This window comes from Oncorhynchus nerka, unplaced genomic scaffold, assembly GCF_034236695.1.
Source record: "Oncorhynchus nerka isolate Pitt River unplaced genomic scaffold, Oner_Uvic_2.0 unplaced_scaffold_1209, whole genome shotgun sequence".
In the NCBI taxonomy this organism is placed as follows: Eukaryota; Metazoa; Chordata; class Actinopteri; order Salmoniformes; family Salmonidae; genus Oncorhynchus; species Oncorhynchus nerka.
This window is the reverse complement of record NW_027040125.1, coordinates 28,575-51,391: the sequence shown is the minus strand read 5'-3', so window position 1 is coordinate 51,391 and position 22,817 is coordinate 28,575. Positions and strand designations below refer to the sequence as shown.

Below are 22,817 nucleotides of genomic sequence, written 5' to 3'. Positions count from 1 at the left end.
GTGTTGTGTTGTTGTTGCAGTGTTGTGGTATTGTGGCCACGTTGTGATGTTGTGGTGTTGTGTTGTTGTTGTTGTGGTGTTGTGGTGCACGCACGCACGCACGCAGTCAGTGTTGTGCCTCTCCTGGCCAATAAACAACAGATTGGGCCTCAGTGGGCCTAAAGATGACTGTATGTCTATGTAGGAGAGGCTGAGAGGAGGAGAGGAGGAGTAGGAGGAGGACGAGGGAATGAGGAGGAAGAGGAGGAGGAGGAGGAGGAGAGGCTGAGGAGCTTGATAACGGTTTCACATCCAAAGGGAAGAATCCACTTAGATCAATGTGTTGAACTAAGACAGTGTGTGTTGAACTAAGACATTTAGTGTGTGTGTGTGTTCTTCCTACCTGAGAACTAGGCACCAGGGCCTTCCACCAATGACCACCTCTCACCAGATCAACCTCACTCAGAGGCAGAGCCACCTACCAATGAAAACACACCATTACAGAACTAATGTATCAGACAGGGATGAATGTGCCTTGCAAAAGTATTCATCCCCCTTGGCGTTTTTCCTATTTTGTTGCATTACAACCTGCAATTTAAATGGATTTTTATTTGGATTTCATGTAATGGACATACACAAAATAGTCCAAATTGGTGAAGTAAAATTTAAAAAATGATTTGTTATAAAGAATTTAAAAAAAAGAAGAAACTGAAAGTGGTGCGTGTATATGTATTCACCCCCTTTACTATGAAGCCCCTAAATAAGATCTGGTGCAACCAATTACCTTCAGAAGTCACATAATTAGTCAAATAAAGTCCACCTGTGTGCAATCTAAGTGTCACATGATCTGTCACATGATCTCAGTATATATACACCTGTTCTGAAAGGCCCCAGAGTCTGCGACAGAGATTCACCTTCCTGCAGGACAATGACCGTAAGCATACAGCTAAAGCAACACTTGAGTGGTTTATGGGGAAACATGTAAATGTCTTGGAATGGCCTAGTCAAAGCCCAGACCTCAATCCAATTGAGAATCTGTGGTATGACTTAAAGATTGCTGTACACCAGCGGAACCCATCCAACTTGAAGGAGCTGGAGCAGTTTTTGCCTTGAAGAATGGGCAAAAATCCCAGTGGCCAGATGTGCCAAGCTTATAGAGACATACCTCAATAGACTTGCAACTGTAATTGATGCAAAAGGTGGCTCTACAAAGTATTGACTTTGGGGGTGGTGAATAGTTATGCACGCTCAAGATTTCTGTTTTTTTTGTCTTATTTCTTGTTTGTTTCACAATAAAAAAATATTTTGCATCTTCAAAGTGGTAGGCATGTTGTGTAAATCAAATGATACAACCCCCCTCCAAAATATATGTTAATTCCAGGCTGTAAGGCAACAAAATAGGAAAAATGCCAAGAGGGGTGAATACTTTCACAAGCCACTGTATCTTCCTGGTACGGGACATCCTGTGTACACACATTGTTTCTATTGGCTCAATACTCCAGAAGGTGATGCCGGTTGGTTGGTGATTTACCCAATAAATGACTGGGAGTTTATATATAGAGCATACAACTCTCTTTATTTTATATAGCTGATGGTAAAGACGTCAATAAACTGTAGAAAAATGTTTTATTTTTTAAAAGTAGGATGAACACAAACAGTCATTGTCAAATAACTCACTTCAAAAAGAAGACAATAACCCCACGTTCATCCACTCTAAGATCGTGCATCTGAAACAGTGCAGTGCACCGGCCATTTGATGAATGGGAAAAGGCTATTAAAAATGTTTAAAAAATGTGATGTGGTTTGATGTGAACACAAATTAAATTCAGGCTATAAGTGTGCCTAACGACAAGTCATTAGACTTTTGGCGATTGTCGTTAGGCGCACTGATAGCCTGAATTTAATTTGTGTTCACATCAAACCACATCACATTTTGATACCCCTGGTATCAATACTCCACAGGATTGGTGTGTGTGTGTGTTTTGTTTGTGTGGGTGTTCACCTTGCCGATGACACAGTGTCGTGAGAACTTGTCAAAGTCGACCACAGACAGCAGCAGGGTGCGGCGCTGGGCCTCTAGGAACAGAAGGTCAAAGGTGAACCGCTCCTCGAACACCGGGTTCTGTGTCTTCCTCTTCACCCCCGTCTGAAGAAGAAAAATGCTTTATTGTCCATTTATTTTTTATTTAACTAGGCAAGTCAGTTAAGAACAAATTCTTATTTACAACCCCGGCCAAACCCTCCCGTAACCCGGACGACGCTGGGCCAATTGTGCGCCACCCTATGGGACTTCCAATCACGGCCGGTTGTGATACAGCCTGGATTTGAACCAGGGTGCCTGTAGTGACGCCTCTAGCACTGAGATGCAGTGCCTTAGACCGCTGCCCCAAGGTGAGGGGTGCCCATTAACTTACAGAGAATGGAAATGTGTATTTATGCTGACAAGGCTGAAAGCAATGAGGCTGAAAGCAATGAGGCTGCACCCCTGGAGCAATACTTCTAGGTATGGTTAAGTGCTTTGCTCAAGGGCACAACAGCAGGCAATGGAATCTAGGATACTGATGCCAGCAAACCTCCAGTTGACAGCTCACTCCACACTACATTTTTCCAGTCAGAGCTGGGATTCAAACCAGCAACCCTCCAGTTGCAGGACCGCTTCTCTAACCACTAAGCTACCTGCCGGGAGTTCTTGTGGTCTGGCAGCAGGCTGATCTTGACGTATGGGTTGGAGTGGGCCATGTCCTGGCGGGCTCCATCACAGGTCAGAGGTGGGGGCAGGTCGCGAGCCTCAATGACCCTAACGCCCAGGTGGCCGTTGATTAAATCATACCTGAGAGGAGAGGAGGGGGATGGGAGGAAGGGAGGGAGGAGAGGGAGGGGGGATGAGAGAGAGGGAGAGGGAGGAAGGGAGAGGAGAGAGAGGGAGGGGATGATGAGAGAGAGGGAGAGACAGAGAGAGAGAGAGGAGAGACAGAGACAGAGCGAGAGGAGGGGATGATGAGAGGGAGAGAGAGAGAGAGAGAGAGAGGGAGAGACAGAGAGAGAGAGAGAGACAGAGAGAGAGACAGAGACAGAGCGAGAGGGAGGGGGATGATGAGAGGGAGAGAGAGGGAGAGACAGAGAGGGGAGGGGATGATGAGAGGAGAGAGAGAGAGAGAGAGAGAGGGGGATGATGAGAGGGGGATGAGAGGAGAGAGGGAGAGAGAGAGAGAGAGAGAAAGACAGAGAGAGAAGGAGGAGATTGGGATGATCAGAGGGACACGAAGAAAATAAAAATCAGATGAATGAAAATAAAATGTTTTTCTCATTTTCCTGAATTTATTTCTAGACCTGGGTAGTGTACATGCTGCTTATAGGAAAGCAGGGGACCTGGGGAAGTGTACATGCTGCTTATAGGAAAGCAGGGGACCTGGGGAAGTGTACATGCTGCTTATAGGAAAGCAGGGGACCTGGGGAAGTGTACATGCTGCTTATAGGAAAGCAGGGGACCTGGGGAAGTGTACATGCTGCTTATAGGAAAGCAGGGGACCTGGGGTAGTGTACATGCTGCTTATAGGAAAGCAGGGGACCTGGGGAAGTGTACATGCTGCTTATAGGAAAGCAGGGGACCTGGGGAAGTGTACATGCTGCTTATAGGAAAGCAGGGGACTTGGGGAAGTGTACATGCTGCTTATAGGAAAGCAGGGGACCTGGGGAAGTTTCATGCTGCTTATAGGAAAGCAGGGGACCTGGGGAAGTGTACATGCTGCTTATAGGAAAGCAGGGGACCTGGGGAAGTGTACATGCTGCTTATAGGAGAGCAGGGGACCTGGGGAAGTGTACATGCAACAACATCTCCTCCCCGCTGATCCTCAACACGGGGGCCCCACAAGGGTGCGTTCTGAGCCCTCTCCTGTACTCCCTGTTCACCCACGACTGCGTGGCCACGCACGCCTCCAACTCAATCATCAAGTTTGCGGACGACACAACAGTGGTAGGCTTGATTACCAACAACGACGAGACGGCCTACAGGGAGGAGGTGAGGGCCCTCGGAGTGTGGTGTCAGGAAAATAACCTCACACTCAACGTCAACAAAACTAAGGAAATGATTGTGGACTTCAGGAAACAGCAGAGGGAACACCCCCCTAACAGTAGTGGAGAGGGTAGCAAGTTTTAAGTTCCTCGGCATACACATCACAGACAAACTGAATTGGTCCACTCACACTGACAGCGTCGTGAAGAAAAGGCGCAGCAGCGCCTCTTCAACCTCAGGAGGCTGAAGAAATTCGGCTTGTCACCAAAAGCACTCACAAACTTCTACAGATGCACAATCGAGAGCATCCTGGCGGGCTGTATCACCGCCTGGTACGGCAACTGCTCCGCCCTCAACCGTAAGGCTCTCCAGAGGGTAGTGAGGTCTGCACAACGCATCACCGGGGGCAAACTACCTGCCCTCCAGGACACCTACACCACCCGATGTTACAGGAAGGCCATAAAGATCATCAAGGACATCAACCACCGAACCACTGCCTGTTCACCCGCTATCATCCAGAAGGCGAGGTCAGTACAGGTGCATCAAAGCTGGGACCGAGAGACTGAAAAACAGCTTCTATCTCAAGGCCATCAGACTGTTAAACAGCCACCACTAACATTGAGTGGCTGCTGCCAACACACTGTCATTGACACTGACCCAACTCCAGCCACTTTAATAATGGGAATTGATGGGAAATGATGTAAATATATCACTAGCCACTTTAAACAATGCTACCTTATATAATGTTACTTACCCTACATTATTCATCTCATAGGCATACGTATATACTGTACTCTACATCATCGACTGCATCCTTATGTAATACATGTATCACTAGCCACTTTAACTATGCCACTTTGTTTACTTTGTCTACATACTCATCTCATATGTATATACTGTACTCGATATCATCTACTGTATGCTGCTCTGTACCATCACTCATTCATATATCCTTATGTACATATTCTTTATCCCCTTACACTGTGTATAAGACAGTAGTTTTGGAATTGTTAGTTAGATTACTTGTTGGTTATCACTGCATTGTCGGAACTAGAAGCACAAGCATTTCGCTACACTCGCATTAATATCTGCTAACCATGTGTATGTGACAAATACAGGGGAATTTGATTTGATTTGATTTGATGCATGCTGCTTATAGGAAAGCAGGGGACCTGGGGAAGTGTACATGCTGCTTATAGGAAAGCAGGGGACCTGGGGAAGTGTACATGCTGCTTATAGGAAAGCAGGGGACCTGGGGAAGTGTACATGCTGCTTATAGGAAAGCAGGGGACCTGGGGAAGTGTACATGCTGCTTATAGGAAAGCAGGGGACCTGGGGAAGTGTACATGCTGCTTATAGGAAAGCAGGGGACCTGGGGAAGTGTACATGCTGCTTATAGGAAAGCAGGGGACCTGGGGAAGTGTACATGCTGCTTATAGGAAAGCAGGGGACCTAGGGGGAAGTGTACATGCTGCTTATAGGAAAGCAGGGGACCTGGGGAAGTGTACATGCTGCTTATAGGAAAGCAGGGGACCTGGGGGGAAGTGTACATGCTGCTTATAGGGAAAGCAGGGGACCTGGGGAAGTGTACATGCTGCTTATAGGAAAGCAGGGGACCTGGGGAAGTGTACATGCTGCTTATAGGAAAGCAGGGGACCTGGGGAAGTGTACATGCTGCTTATAGGAAAGCAGGGGGGGACCTGGGGAAGTGTACATGCTGCTTATAGGAAAGCAGGGGACCTGGGGAAGTGTACATGCTGCTTATAGGAAAGCAGGGGAGGAAAGCTTATAGGAAAGCAGGGGACCTGGGGAAGTGTACATGCTGCTTATAGGAAAGGAAGTGTACAGGGGACCTGGGGAAGTGTACATGCTGCTTATAGGAAAGCAGGGGACCTGGGAAGTGTACATGCTGCTTATAGGAAAGCAGGGGACCTGGGGAAGTGTACATGCTGCTTATAGGAAAGCAGGGGACCTGGGGAAGTGTACATGCTGCTTATAGGAAAGCAGGGGACCTGGGGAGGGGTGTACATGCTGCTTATAGGAAAGCAGGGGACCTGGGGTAGTGTACATGCTGCTTATAGGAAAGCAGGGGACCTGGGGAAGTGTACATGCTGCTTATAGGAAAGCAGGGGACCTGGGGAAGTGTACATGCTGCTTATAGGAAAGCAGGGAAGTGTACATGCTGCTTATAGGAAAGCAGGGGACCTGGGGAAGTGTACATGCTGCTTATAGGAAAGCAGGGGACCTGGGGAAGTGTACATGCTGCTTATAGGAAAGCAGGGGACCTGGGGAAGTGTACATGCTGCTTATAGGAAAGCAGGGGACCTGGGGTAGTGTACATGCTGCTTATTGGAAAGCAGGGGACCTGGGGAAGTGTACATGCTGCTTATAGGAAAGCAGGGGACCTGGGGAAGTGTACATGCTGCTTATAGGAAAGCAGGGGACCTGGGGAAGTGTACATGCTGCTTATAGGAAAGCAGGGGACCTGGGGAAGTGTACATGCTGCTTATAGGAAAGCAGGGGACCTGGGGAAGTGTACATGCTGCTTATAGGAAAGCAGGGGACCTGGGGAAGTGTACATGCTGCTTATAGGAAAGCAGGGGACCTGGGGAAGTGTACATGCTGCTTATAGGAAAGCAGGGGACCTGGGGGAAGTGTACATGCTGCTTATAGGAAAGCAGGGGACCTGGGGAAGTGTACATGCTGCTTATAGGAAAGCAGGGGACCTGGGGAAGTGTACATGCTGCTTATAGGAAAGCAGGGAAGTGTACATGCTGCTTATAGGAAAGCAGGGGACCTGGGGAAGTGTACATGCTGCTTATAGGAAAGCAGGGGACCTGGGGAAGTGTACATGCTGCTTATAGGAAAGCAGGGGACCTGGGGAAGTGTACATGCTGCTTATAGGAAAGCAGGGGACCTGGGGAAGTGTACATGCTGCTTATAGGAAAGCAGGGGACCTGGGGAAGTGTACATGCTGCTTATAGGAAAGCAGGGGACCTGGGGAAGTGTACATGCTGCTTATAGGAAAGCAGAGAAGTGTACATGCTGCTTATAGGAAAGCAGGGAAGTGTACATGCTGCTTATAGGAAAGCAGGGGACCTGGGGAAGTGTACATGCTGCTTATAGGAAAGCAGGGAGGGGAGTGTACATGCTGCTTATAGGAAAGCAGGGAAGTGTACATGCTGCTTATAGGAAAGCAGGGGACCTGGGGAAGTGTACATGCTGCTTATAGGAAAGCAGGGGACCTGGGGAAGTGTACATGCTGCTTATAGGAAAGCAGGGGACCTGGGGTAGTGTACATGCTGCTTATAGGAAAGCAGGGGACCTGGGGAAGTGTACATGCTGCTTATAGGAAAGCAGGGGACCTGGGGAAGTGTACATGCTGCTTATAGGAAAGCAGGGGGAAGTGTACATGCTTATAGGAAAGCAGGGGCTTAGTGTACAGGAAAGCAGGGGAAGTGTACATGCTGCTTATAGGAAAGCAGGGGACCTGGGGAAGTGTACATGCTGCTTATAGGAAAGCAGGGGACCTGGGGAAGTGTACATGCTGCTTATAGGAAAGCAGGGGACCTGGGGTAGTGTACATGCTGCTTATAGGAAAGCAGGGGACCTGGGGAAGTGTACATGCTGCTTATAGGAAAGCAGGGGACCTGGGGAAGTGTACATGCTGCTTATAGGAAAGCAGGGGACCTGGGGAAGTGTACATGCTGCTTATAGGAAAGCAGAGAAGTGTACATGCTGCTTATAGGAAAGCAGGGAAGTGTACATGCTGCTTATAGGAAAGCAGGGGACCTGGGGAAGTGTACATGCTGCTTATATGAAAGCAGGAAAGTGTACATGCTGCTTATAGGAAAACAGGGAAGTGTACATGCTGCTTATAGGAAAGCAGGGGACCTGGGGAAGTGTACATGCTGCTTATAGGAAAGCAGGGGACCTGGGGAAGTGTACATGCTGCTTATAGGAAAGCAGGGGACCTGGGGTAGTGTACATGCTGCTTATAGGAAAACAGGGAAGTGTACATGCTGCTTATAGGAAAGCAGGGGACCTGGGGAAGTGTACATGCTGCTTATAGGAAAGCAGGGGACCTGGGGAAGTGTACATGCTGCTTATAGGAAAACAGGGAAGTGTACATGCTGCTTATAGGAAAGCAGGGAAGTGTACATGTACATTCTGATTCTGAAACATAAAAGATATAACACAAGGTATAGAAGAGAAGACATTACTGTGTGCTGAAGTGGAGCATGCCCAGTTGGTATCGTAGCAGAATCTCCTCGTCCGTTAGCGAGTCCACGTCGTCTCCGGATGAGTCCAGAGAGTAGAGGCGTGGCTCCAACTTCCTGAAGTAGTCATCCGGAGGGGGCTGGGGTCGACGCAGCGGCTGGATCACCTCCTTCCTGGGGCCCATTGGCCCAGAACTCAATGGGTTTCACATCAACCAGCGGAGAGCTGGGCCTGCGGGCGTCTAGACCTGGGGGAGGGGAGGGGGTGAATAGAGGAGAATATAGATCAAGGAGAAAAGAGAGGGAGAGAGGAGAGGGGAACGAAGAAGTTAATTAAATATTTTTTTGATTCATTGGTTCTTAGTAGTTAATTGGTTCTGTGATTCAGTATTTAATTCAATAATTCATTGGTTCAGTGATTCAGTATTTAATTCAATAATTCATTGGTTCAGTGATTCAGTATTTAATTCAATAATTCATTGGTTCAGTGATTCAGTGTTTAATTCAATAATTCATTGGTTCAGTGATTCAGTGTTTAATTCAATAATTCATTGGTTCAGTGATTCAGTATTTAATTCAATAATTCCTTGGTTCAGTGATTCAGTATTTAATTCAATAATTCATTGGTTCAGTGATTCAGTATTTAATTCAATAATTCATTGGTTCATTGGTTCAGTGGTTAAGAGTTTGATTCAGTAGTTAAGTCGTTAATTGGTTCAGTGTTTGATTCAGTGATTCATTTGATCAGTTGTTCTTACTGGAGAGTTGTCGGACCAGGCTGAAGGTGGATCGGGACATCTCTGAGCTGGAACGTCTCCGGGTCGGAATACTGTCCTGCGGTATTGCCATGGAGTCAACATGAGTGACCCCGGTATCAGTGTCCTTCTCATCCACACACTCGTTCACTCTGAGACGGAGAGAGAGAGAGAAACAGAGAGAGAGAGAGAGAGAAACAGAGGGAGAAGGGAGACAGAGAGAAAGACAGGGAGAGCCAGAGAGAAAGAGGGAGAGAGAGAGGGAGAGAGAGAGAGAGAAACAGAGGGAGAGGGAGAGAGGGAGACAGAGAGAAAGACAGGGAGAGAGAAACACTTAAACCTCGATCTACTACAGGTTGTCCATGGCCAGATCTCCCCCAAATAATACATTTACATTTGTTTATGAATATTACTAACAACAACAGATTAAACTCTTTTTGGCCAAGGGATCCGTGAAATAAGTTTAGAGGGTGTAATAGAATGCAGGCCAATGTAATATTATTAATTTACAAGATTCTGTTCTTAACCCTGGGCAAGATGGGCCTGGGAGAGAGGGAGAGAGAAACAGAGGGAGAGCGGTCAGCGCGTGGGGAGAGATTAGTATCCACAGTATTCTGGAGAGAGAAACAGAGGGAGTTCTTAACCCTGGGCAACATGGGCCTGGGAGGGCGGTCAGTATTCGTTCTTAACCCTGGGTGGGGTCACAGAGATATTAGTATCCACAGTATTCTGTTCTTAACCCTGGGCAACATGGGCCTGGGAGGCTCACAGAGATATTAGTATCCACAGTATTCTGTTCTTAACCCTGGGCAACATGGGCCTGGGAGGCTCAGGGTATCAGTATTCTGTTCTTAACCCTGGGCAACATGGGCCTGGGAGGCTCACAGGGATATTAGTATCCACAGTATTCTGTTCTTAACCCTGGGCAACATGGGCCTGGGAGGCTCACAGAGATATTAGTATCCACAGTATAACCCTCTGTGGGAGGCTCACAGAGATATTAACCCTGGGCAACATGGGCCTGGGAGGCTCACGGGGATATTAGTATCCACAGTATTCTGTTCTTAACCCTGGGCAACATGGGCCTGGGAGGCTCACAGAGATATTAGTATCCACAGTATTCTGTTCTTAACCCTGGGCAACATGGGCCTGGGAGGCTCACGGGGATATTAGTATCCACAGTATTCTGTTCTTAACCCTGGGCAACATGGGCCTGGGAGGCTCACAGGGATATTAGTATCCACAGTATTCTGTTCTTAACCCTGGGCAACATGGGCCTGGGAGGCTCACAGACGGGGATATTAGTATCCACAGTAGTATTCTGTTGTTCTTAACCCTGGGCAACATGGGCCTGGGAGGCTGATATTAGGTTCTTAAGGCAACATGGGCCAGGCTCGGGGATATTAGTATCCACAGTATTCTGTTCTTAACCCTGGGCAACATGGGCCTGGGAGGCTCACGGGGGTATCCACAGTATTCTGTTCTTAACCCTGGGCAACATGGGCCTGGGAGGCTCACGGGGATATTAGTATCCACAGTATTCTGTTCTTAACCCTGGGCAACATGGGCCTGGGAGGCTCACAGGGATATTAGTATCCACAGTATTCTGTTCTTAACCCTGGGCAACATGGGCCTGGGAGGCTCACAGAGATATTAGTATCCACAGTATTCTGTTCTTAACCCTGGGCAACATGGGCCTGGGAGGCTCACAGGGATATTAGTATCCACAGTATTCTGTTCTTAACCCTGGGCAACATGGGCCTGGGAGGCTCACAGAGATATTAGTATCCACAGTACTCCACCAATTATCAATTTTTCAACTCAATACTTCTTGTATTCTCTCATTTTTTTGTTGAATTTGTTTCAACATAAATGGGCTGTAATGTTCTGATTAGGAGGGGGCCCCTGATGAATTTGCATCTGTCACAAAAGGGGTCAGAACCCCTTATCTACCACACATTGGTGGTACCTGCCAACTCAGAGGATGGAGCTCCTCTGGGTCCACGTGAAGGACCAGAAACACGTGTTATTGGCTAATGTGGTTGAAATGTTCCTTATCCTTCAACTGGGGAAATCAGACAGCTATACAACAACGACATCATCACCATAACTACTCCGTGTGTGTGTGTGTGTGTGTGTGTGTGTGTGTGTGTGTGTGTGTGTGTGTGTGTGTGTGTGCGTGTGCGTGCGTGCGTGCGTGCGTGCGTGCGTGCGTGCGTGTTAACGACTTTCTGGCAGGATGAACTGATTGTTTCCATGGCGATAGTGATACTTCTGTAAACACAGCTGTCTGCATCTCAAAGGGGTGGCAGGGAGCCTAGCGGTCAGCGCGTGGGGCCAGGAACCCAAAGGTCACGAGCTCGCCTAGCGGTCAGCGTGTGGGGCCAGGAACCCAAAGGTCACGAGCTCGCCTAGCGGTCAGCGCGTGGGGTCAGGAACCCAAAGGTCACGAGCTCGCCTAGCGGTCAGCGCGTGGGGTCAGGAACCCAAAGGTCACGAGCTCGCCTAGCGGTCAGCGCGTGGGGTCAGGAACCCAAGGTCACGAGCTCGCCTAGCGGTCAGCGCGTGGGGCCAGGAACCCAAGGTCACGAGCTCGCCTAGCGGTCAGCGCGTGGGGTCAGGAACCCAAAGGTCACGAGCTCGCCTAGCGGTCAGCGCGTGGGGCCAGGAACCCAAAGGTCACGAGCTCGCCTAGCGGTCAGCGCGTGGGGTCAGGAACCCAAAGGTCACGAGCTCGCCTAGCGGTCAGCGCGTGGGGTCAGGAACCCAAAGGTCACGAGCTCGCCTAGCGGTCAGCGCGTGGGGCCAGGAACCCAAAGGTCACGAGCTCGCCTAGCGGTCAGCGCGTGGGGTCAGGAACCCAAAGGTCACAAGCTCGCCTAGCGGTCAGCGCGTGGGGCCAGGAACCCAAAGGTCACGAGCTCGCCTAGCGGTCAGCGCGTGGGGTCAGGAACCCAAAGTTCACGAGCTCGCCTAGCGATCAGCGCGTGGGGCCAGGAACCCAAAGGTCACGAGCTCGAGTCCTCGAGCCAACAAGAAGAAAAATCTGTCAATGTGCCCTTGCACATACATGAGAAAAAAGTAAAGATACCTTAATAGAAAATGACTTAAGGGAAAGTCACCCAGTAAAGTTATATTTGAGGAAAAGTATTTGGTTTTAAATATACTTAATAAGGTGCAAAATTGCTTTTGCAAAGTGCTTTATCAAAAATAGAAACAAAATCAAAACGTAGCATCTTCGGGGATGATTTCTGTATTTAGAAAGTGACATATCTTGAAGACTTGAGGGCTGACAAGTAGTACTTTAAAATAGTTTTACTGAATGACTTTGTAGTACTTTAAAATAGTTTTACTGAATGACTTTGTAGTACTTTAAAATAGTTTTACTGAATGACTTTGCACGACTGCACTTAACCCTAACTGCTCCAGGGTCGCCGTTGATAACGGCTGGTCCTGGAAGAGGGGGAGTTGAGACATTGCAAAAAACACATTTTAAATGTGGACAAATATAAGCACCCCCCCTTATTATGAAATGGGATGCAGCCACTATGCTGCTGATGTAGAATATCTCTCATAACTACTGACACTTTATATCAGAATATCTCTAATAACTACTGACACTTTATATCAGAATATCTCTAATAACTGACACTTTATATCAGAATATCTCTAATAACTGACACTTTATATCAGAATATCTCTAATAACTACTGACACCTTCTATCAGAATATCTCTAATAACTGACACCTTCTATCAGAATATCTCTAATAACTACTGACACCTTATATCAGAATATCTCTAATAACTACTGACACCTTCTATCAGAATATCTCTAATAACTACTGACACTTTATATCAGAATATCTCTAATAACTACTGACACTTTATATCAGAATATCTCTAATAACTACTGACACCTTATATCAGAATATCTCTAATAACTACTGACACTTTATATCAGAATATCTCTAATAACTACTGACACCTTATATCAGAATATCTCTAATAACTACTGACACTTTATATCAGAATATCTCTAATAACTGACACCTTATATCAGAATATCTCTAATAACTACTGACACCTTCTATCAGAATATCTCTAATAACTACTGACACTTTATATCAGAATATCTCTAATAACTACTGACACCTTATATCAGAATATCTCTAATAACTACTGACACTTTATATCAGAATATCTCTAATAACTACTGACACTACTGACACTTTATATCAGAATATCTCTAATAACTACTGACACCTTCTATCAGAATATCTCTAATAACTACTGACACTTTATATCAGAATATCTCTAATAACTACTGACACTTTATATCAGAATATCTCTAATAACTACTGACACCTTCTATCAGAATATCTCTAATAACTACTGACACCTTATATCAGAATATCTCTAATAACTACTGACACTTTATATCAGAATATCTCTAATAACTACTGACACCTTATATCAGAATATCTCTAATAACTACTGACACCTTCTATCAGAATATCTCTAATAACTACTGACACTTTATATCAGAATATCTCTAATAACTACTGACACTTTATATCAGAATATCTCTAATAACTACTGACACCTTATATCAGAATATCTCTAATAACTACTGACACTTTATATCAGAATATCTCTAATAACTACTGACACCTTCTATCAGAATATCTCTAATAACTACTGACACTTTATATCAGAATATCTCTAATAACTGACACTTTATATCAGAATATCTCTAATAACTACTGACACCTTATATCAGAATATCTCTAATAACTACTGACACCTTCTATCAGAATATCTCTAATAACTACTGACACTTTATATCAGAATATCTCTAATAACTACTGACACTTTATATCAGAATAACTAACTACTGACACTTTATATCAGAATAATAATCTGACACCTTATATCAGAATATCTCTAATAACTGACACTTTATATCAGAATATCTCTAATAACTACTGACACCTTATATCAGAATATCTCTAATAACTACTGACACTTTATATCAGAATATCTCTAATAACTACTGACACTTTATATCAGAATATCTCTAATAACGGACACTTTATATCAGAATATCTATAATAACTGACACATTTATATCAGAATATCTTCTAATAACAGACACATCTTCTCAGAATATCTCTAATAAACTGACATCTTCTCCTGATGACAGGTCCATGTTCTTCTGTAGGAACAGACACATCTTCTCTTGATGACAGGTTCTTCTGTAGGAACAGACACATCTTCTCCTGATGACAGGTCCAGGTTCTTCTGTAGGAACAGACACATCTTCTCCTGATGACAGGTTCTTCTGTAGGAACAGACACATCTTCTCCTGATGACAGGTCCTTCTGTAGGAACAGACACATCTTCTCCTGATGACAGGTCCATGTTCTTCTGTAGGAACAGACACATCTTCTCCTGATGACAGGTCCTTCTGTAGGAACAGACACATCTTCTCCTGATGACAGGTCCTTCTGTAGGAACAGACACGTCTTCTCCTGATGACTACTGACACCTTCTATCAGGAACAGACACATCTTCTCCTGGTGACAGGTTCTTCTGTAGGAACAGACACATCTTCTCCTGATGACAGGTCCTTCTGTAGGAACAGACACGTCTTCTCCTGATGACAGGTTCTTCTGTAGGAACAGACACATCTTCTCCTGATGACAGGTCCTTCTGTAGGAACAGACACATCTTCTCCTGATGACAGGTCCTTCTGTAGGAACAGACACGTCTTCTCCTGATGACAGGTTCTTCTAGGAACAGACACTTCTATCTTCTCTCTGATGACAGGTCCTTCTTTAGGAACAGAATATCACATCTTCTCCTGATGACACCTTCTATCAGAATATCTCTTCTAACTGATGACAGGTCCATTCCTATCAGATTTTTCCCTAATAACTACTGACACTTTATATCCATTTCTAATCTCTGACACCTTCTATCAGAATATCACAACTACTGACACACAGAATACACAATAACTACTGACACTTATATCAGAATATCTCACATAACACACACACACAGAATATCACATAACACACACACATCAGAACATCACACACACACACACACACACACAGAATATCACTAATAACTACTGACACACATCAGAATATCTCTAACACACTGACACTTTATATCAGAATATCTCTAATAACACACACATCAGAATATCTCTAATAACACACACACACATCAGAATAACACATGGTACTGTAGTGTAATGACGGTATGATAACATGAGACTGCATCCTGTCTGAGGATCCTGTTCTGTTCTGCTCAGAGGGAATTTAGTTCTATTAAAACACCATTAAAGGAGCCATCAGGGACACTTTATATCCAGTTCTCTAATAACTACTGATGTATCAGAATATGACTAATGACTGAGCTTGTTGTGTTTGGAATCCCGGATTGCCCCTTTAATATCACTGGCCAACGCTGAGAGGAATCTGCACAAACATGTTTTACTCATTTTATCAGAATTTCTCCTCCTCCCTGACACTCCCTCAGAATATCTCCTACTCCCTCAGAATATCTCTAATAACTACTCTCTATCAGAATATCTCTAATCTCTGACACCTTCTATCAGAATATCTCTAATAACTACTGACACTTTCTATCAGAATATCTCTAATAACTACTGACCCTTATATCAGAATATCTCTAATAACTACTGACACTTTATATCAGAATATCTCTAATAACTGACTCTTCTATCAGAATATCTCTAATAACTACTGACACCTTATATCAGAATATCTCTAATAACTACTGACACTTTATATCAGAATATCTCTAATAACTACTGACACCTTATATCAGAATATCTCTAATAACTACTGACACCTTTATATCAGAATATCTCTAATCTCTGACACCTTCTATCAGAATATCTCTAATAACTGACCTTCTATCAGAATATCTCTAATAACTACTGACTCTTCTATCAGAATATCTCTAATCTACTCACTTTCTATCAGAATATCTCTCTCTCTCTCTATCTCTCTCTCTCTCTCCTTATATCAGAATATCTCTAATAACTCTCTCACCTTCTATCAGAATATCTCTAATAACTACTGACACCTTCTATCAGAATATCTCTAATAACTACTGACACCTTCCATCAGAATATCTCTAACTACTGACACTTTATATCAGAATATCTCTCTAACTACTGACACCTTCTATCAGAATATCTCTAATAACTACTGACACCTTCTATCAGAATATCTCTAATAACTCTGACACTTTATATCAGAATATCTCTAATAACTCTGACACTTTATATCAGAATATCTCTAATAACTACTGACACTTTCTATCAGAATATCTCTAATCTACTGACACCTTCTATCAGAATATCTCTAATAACTCTGACACTCTTCTATCAGAATATCTCTCTCTGACACCTTCTATCAGAATATCTCTCTAACTCTCTCTCCTTTATATCAGAATATCTCTAATAACTACTGACACCTTCTATCAGAATATCTCTAATAACTACTGACACCTTCTATCAGAATATCTCCTTTCTGACACTTTTATCAGAATATATAATAACTAGAGGACTTTATATCAGAATATCTCTAATAACTACTGACAGCCATTCCTTACTGGGAATATCTAATCAAGGACCCTCAGAATATCTCCATGGCGACAGCTATATCAGAGATAGTTGTCAATAACTACTGGCAATCTAAAACACATGGATTGAGGAGAGGAGAAGAATATCTCTAATAAACTACACTTCTATGAAACCAATAGAGAGTGGGGGTGGGTGGAGGGGGACAGAGACACCTCATGTTTTAATAAGAGTCAATAGGCCTCTGGTCAAAATAAGTGCACTATTTAGGAACTAGTGTTTCATTTGGGAGGAAGACTGAGTCTCCATGATAGTAAACAGGTACTGGTATATGGTCTGTATCTCAGATTGAGTCTCCATGATAGTAAACAGGTACTGGTATATGGTCTGTATCTCAGACTGAGTCTTCCTATGAATATCTCTAAACTACTGGTATATGGTCAGAATATCTCAGACTGAGTCTCCATGATAGTAAACAGGTACTTATAGGGTCAGAATATCTGAGACTGAGTCTCCATGATAGTAAACAGGAATACTGGTAATAATGGTCTGAATATCTCAGACTGAGTCTCCATGATAGTAAATCTCTAATACTGGTATCAGAATATCTCTAATCTGAGACTTATATCCATGAATAGTAAACAGGTACTGACACCTATATGGTCAGAATATCTCAGACTGAGTCTCTATCAGAATATCTCTAAACTACTGACACTTTATATCAGAATGGTCTCTAATCTCAGACTCAGAAGTCTCCTAATAATACTAAATCAGAATATCTGGTAATATGGTCTGACACCTTCTCAGAATAGTCTCCTAATAACTACTGGTACTTTATATGGTCTGTATAACTACAGACTGACCTTCTATCATGAATATCTCTAATAGGTACTGACACCTTATATCAGGTCTCTAATAACTACTGAGACTTAGTCTCCATGAATAGTAAACACTACTGGTACTGGTATAGAATATCTCTAATCTGAGACTGAGTCTCAGAATATCTCTAATAACTACTGATAGGGTCTTTATCTCAGACTATCTCCTGAATAAACAGGTACTGGTATTTGGTCTGTATCTCAGACTGAGTCTTTATATGAATATCTAAACAGGTACTGGTTTATGGTCTGTATCTCAGACTAGGAACAGACACATCTTCTCCTCATGACAGGGTTCTTCTGTAGGAACAGACACTTTAGTCTCCATGATAGTAAACAGGTACTCTATAGGGTCTGTATCTCAGACTGAGTCTCCAGATATAATCAGGTACTGGTTATGGTCTGTATCTCAGACTGAGTCTCCATGATAGTAATCAGGTACTGACATATCTTCTGAATATCTCAGACTGACAGTATCCATGATAGTAAACAGGTACTGGTATATATCTGTATCTCAGACTGAGTCTCTGTAGGAACAGATAGTAAACAGGTACTGGTAATGGTCTTAACTCAGACTGAGTCTCCTGATAGGAACAACATCTTCTCTGTATATGGTCTTCTGTAGGAACAGACTGAGTCTCCTGATGTAAACAGGTTACTACTGGTATGGAACAGACACATCTTCTCCTGATGATCTTACTGTATAGGATCTGATCTTCTCCATGAGTAAACAGGTACTGGAATATGGTCTGTATCTCTGACTGAGTCTCCATGATAGTAAACAGGTACTGGTATATGGTCTGTATCTCCTGAGTCTCCATGATAGTAAACAGGTACTGTATAGGGTCTGTATCTCAGACTGAGTCTCCATGATAGTAAACAGGTACTGGTATATGGTCTGTATCTCAGACTGAGTCTCCATGATAGGTACCTTCTATTAGGAAGGTACACATCTTATATGGTCTGTCTCTGATGACTGAGTCTCCATGATAGTAAACAGGTACTGTATATGGTTGTTCTGTAGGAACAGACAACTGAGTCTCCTGATGAGTCAGACATGTTTTCTCTGATGACAGGTCTTCCTGATAGTAAACTGGTGACTGGTCCTTCTGGTCTGTATCTCAGACTGAGTCTCCATGATAGTCAACAGTCTTCTACTGGTATATGGTCTGTATCTCAGACTGAGTCTCCATGATAGTAAACAGGTACTGGTATATGGTCTGTATCTCAGACTGAGTCTCCATGATAGTAAACAGGTACTGGTATATGGTCTGTAACTCAGACTGAGTCTCCATGATAGTAAACAGGTTACTACTGGTATCTGGTCTGTATCACAGACTGAGTCTCCATCTCTAGTAAACAGGTACTGGTATATGGTCTGTATCTCAGACTGAGTCTCCATGATAGTAAACAGGTACTGGATCCTGAGACTGCATCCTGTCTATGCTGGTCTCTATCTCAGACTGAGTCTCCATGATAGTAAACAGGTACTGGTGATAGGGTCTGTATCTCAGACTGAGTCTCCATGATAGTATCACAGCCAACGCTGAGAGGAATCTGGTCTGTTTCTCAGACTGAGTCTCCATCTCCTCCCTCCCTCCCTCCCTCCCTCCCTATCCTGGTCTCTCTCTCTCTCTCTCTCCTCTCTCTCCTCTCTCCCTCTCTCCCTCTCTCTATCTCCTCTCTGAGTCTCCATCTCTAGTCCCTCTCCCTCTCTCTATCTCTCTCTCTATCTCCAGACTGAGTCTCCATCTAGTCTCAGGTACTCTCCCTTTCCCTCTCTCTCTCAGACTGAGTCTCTCTCTCTAGTCTCTCAGGTACTCCCTCTCTCTCTCTGGTCTCTCTCTCTCTCTGAGTCTCCATGATAGTCTCAGGTACTTCTCTAGTCAGGTCTGTATCTCAGACTGAGTCTCCATGATAGTAAACAGACCCTTTGTGTACTTGTGGTTATGGTCTGTGGATCTCAGACTGAGTCTCCATGATAGTAAGGGACAGGTACACCTCATGGTCTTTAATAAGATCTCAGGCTCTCTCTCCAAAATAGTAAACAGGTACTGGTATAGGGTCTGGATCTCAGACTGAGTCTCCATGATAGTAAACAGGTACTGTATATGGTCTGTATCTCAGACTGAGTCTCCATGATAGTAAACAGGTACTGGTATATGGTCTGTATCTCAGACTGAGTCTCCATGATAGTAAACAGGTACTGATATATGGTCTGTATCTCAGACTGAGTCTCCATGATAGTAAACAGGTACTGGTATATGGTCTGTATCTCAGACTGAGTCTCCATGATAGTAAACAGGTACTGGTATAGGGTCTGTATCTCAGACTGAGTCTCCATGATAGTAAACAGGTACTGGTATATGGTCTGTATCTCAGACTGAGTCTCCATGATAGTAAACAGGTACTGGTATATGGTCTGTATCTCCAGACTGAGTCTCCATGATAGTAAACAGGTACTGGTATATGGTCTGTATCTCAGACTGAGTCAGGTAGGTAGTCTGATGACTGAGTCTCATGATAGTAAACAGGTACTGGTATTTGGTCTGTATCTCAGACTGAGTCTCCATGATAGTCAACAGGTACTGGTATATGGTCTGTATCTCAGACTGAGTCTCCATGATAGTAAACAGGTACTGGTATATGGTCTGTATCTCAGACTGAGTCTCCATGATAGTAAACAGGTACTGGTATATGGTCTGTATCTCAGACTGAGTCTCCATGATAGTAAACAGGTACTGGTATATGGTCTGTATCTCAGACTGAGTCTCCATGATAGTAAACAGGTACTGGTATATGGTCTGTATCTCAGACTGAGTCTCCATGATAGTAAACAGGTACTGGTATATGGTCTGTATCTCAGACTGAGTCTCCATGATAGTAAACAGGTACTGGTATAGGGTCTGTATCTCAGACTGAGTCTCCATGATAGTAAACAGGTACTGGTATATGGTCTGTATCTCAGACTGAGTCTCCATGATAGTAAACAGGTACTGGTATATGGTCTGTATCTCCGACTGAGTCTCCATGATAGTAAACAGGTACTGATATATGGTCTGTATCTCAGACTGAGTCTCCATGATAGTAAACAGGTACTGGTATTTGGTCTGTATCTCAGACTGAGTCTCCATGATAGTAAACAGGTACTGGTATATGGTCTGTATCTCAGACTGAGTCTCCATGATAGTAAACAGGTACTGGTATATGGTCTGTATCTCAGACTGAGTCTCCATGATAGTAAACAGGTACTGGTATATGGTCTGTATCTCAGACTGAGTCTCCATGATAGTAAACAGGTACTGGTATATGGTCTGTATCTCAGACTGAGTCTCCATGATAGTAAACAGGTACTGGTATATGGTCTGTATCTCAGATTGAGTCTCCATGATAGTAAACAGGTACTGATATATGGTCTGTATCTCAGACTGAGTCTCCATGATAGTCAACAGGTACTGATATATGGTCTGTAACATGCTATGCGGTTCCTACTCCTGAGAGACAACAGTATCGGTACAGTGTGTGTGTCTCCAACATGTCTATCTTAATCAGTAGAGCAATGCTTCAGCCAGACCTTTGGTCTCTGTCACACACACACCCTCTCAACCACAGAATGATCTCACCCAGAGTGCTGACGTCAACATCAGGTCCCTAGAGAGACTAGCAGAACAGGGGGGTTGGACTGTTCCATTACGCCACAGAACAGGGGGTTTGGACTGTTTACTTACAGCACAGAACAGGGGGGTTGGACTGTTCCATTACACCACAGAACAGGGGGGTTTGAACTGTTCCATTACACCACAGAACGGGGGGGTCGGACTGTTCCATTACACCACAGAACGGGGGGGTCGGACTGTTCCATTACAGCACGGAACAGGGGGGTTTGGACTGTTCCATTACAGCACGGAACAGGGGGCATTGACAGACCTGGTAACAATCTGTAATGATGATTGACTATATCCACAGATCTGTTGGAATAGGTTTAAAAGTGTATCCTTCTACTTCCTGAGACTGATCTAACACAACTGGACAAGCGAACGTTGTGTGCATGTGGGCATGTGTGCGTGAGTGTGCTTTTGTTCATGTTTGTGTGTGTGTGTGTCTGTGCGGTCGTCCGTCCGTTTGTGCGCTTAAGTGTGTGTCCATGCATGTGTGTGTGTGTGTGTGTGTGTGTGTTAACTCACAGCCAGGAGGGGGTCTGAGCAGGGAAGGGTCCCAGTATCTCCACCTCCTCATCACTGGGCGGAAAGCAGCACTCCCAACACCACAACAGACATGAGCGACACGACCACCGACACAATAGACAGTCAGTTAGCCTGGCCAGCACACCCTATAGAGAGAGAGATGGGGATAGAGAGAGAGGAGAGAGAGGAGAGAGGAGAGGGGGGAGAGAGAGAGATGGGGATAGAGAGAGAAGAGAGAGATGGGGATAGAGAGAGAGAAGAGAGAGGAGAGAGAAAGAGAGAAGAGAGAGATGGGGATAGAGAAAGAGAAGAGAGAGGAGAGAGAAAGAGAGAAGAGAGAGAGAGATGGGGATAGAGAGAGAAGAGAGAGATGGGGATAGAGAGAGAGATGGGGATAGAGAGAGAGAAGAGAGAGATGAGGATAGAGAGAGAGATGGGGATAGAGAGAGAGGAGAGAGAGAAGAGAGAAGAGAGAGATGGGGATAGAGAGGAGAGAGAGAGATGGGGATAGAGAGAGAGATGGGGATAGAGAGAGAGGAGAGAGAGGAGAGATGGGGATAGAGAGAGAGATGGGGAGAGAGAGAGAGATGGGGATAGAGAGAGAGATGGGGATAGAGAGAGAGGAGAGAGAGAGAGAGAGGAGAGAGAGAGATGGGGATAGAGAGAGAGAAGAGAGAGGAGAGAGGAGAGGGGGAGATGGGGATAGAGAGAGAGAAGGGGATAGAGAGAGAGATGGGGAGAGAGAGAGAGAAGAGAGAGGGATGGGGATAGAGAGAGAGATGGGGATAGAGAGAGAGAAGAGAGAGAGATGGGGATAGAGAGAGAGAAGAGAGAGAGATGGGGATAGAGAGAGAGAAGAGAGAGGAGAGAGGAGAGGGGAGAGAGATGGAGATAGAGAGAGAGAAGGGGATAGAGAGAGATGGGGATAGAGAGAGAGGAGAGAGAGAGAGAGGAGAGGAGGGGGGAGAGAGGAGAGGGGGAGAGAGAGATGGGGATAGAGAGAGAGAAGAGAGAGAGATGGGGATAGAGAGAGAGATGGGGATAGAGAGAGAGATGGGGATAGAGAGAGAGGAGAGAGAGGAGAGAGAAGAGAGAGATGGGGATAGAGAGAGAGAAGGGGATAGAGAGAGAGAAGAGAGAGAGGAGAGAGGAGAGGGGGAGAGA

The 22,817-nt window shown here is 44.6% G+C and overlaps 1 protein-coding gene across 1 annotated transcript in view; it reads right to left on the bottom strand.

Annotated features, from left to right (window-relative positions):
- LOC135569091 (synaptotagmin-17-like) overlaps positions 1-22,817 on the bottom strand; it is a 69,047-nt gene that overhangs the window by 26,079 nt on the left and 20,151 nt on the right. Inside the window, 7 exon segments of the mRNA XM_065015930.1 lie at positions 383-457; positions 1,982-2,125; positions 2,656-2,809; positions 8,215-8,396; positions 8,398-8,459; positions 8,970-9,118; positions 21,654-21,799. Of these exon segments, the coding sequence (XP_064872002.1) occupies positions 383-457; positions 1,982-2,125; positions 2,656-2,809; positions 8,215-8,396; positions 8,398-8,459; positions 8,970-9,118; positions 21,654-21,799 (912 nt within the window).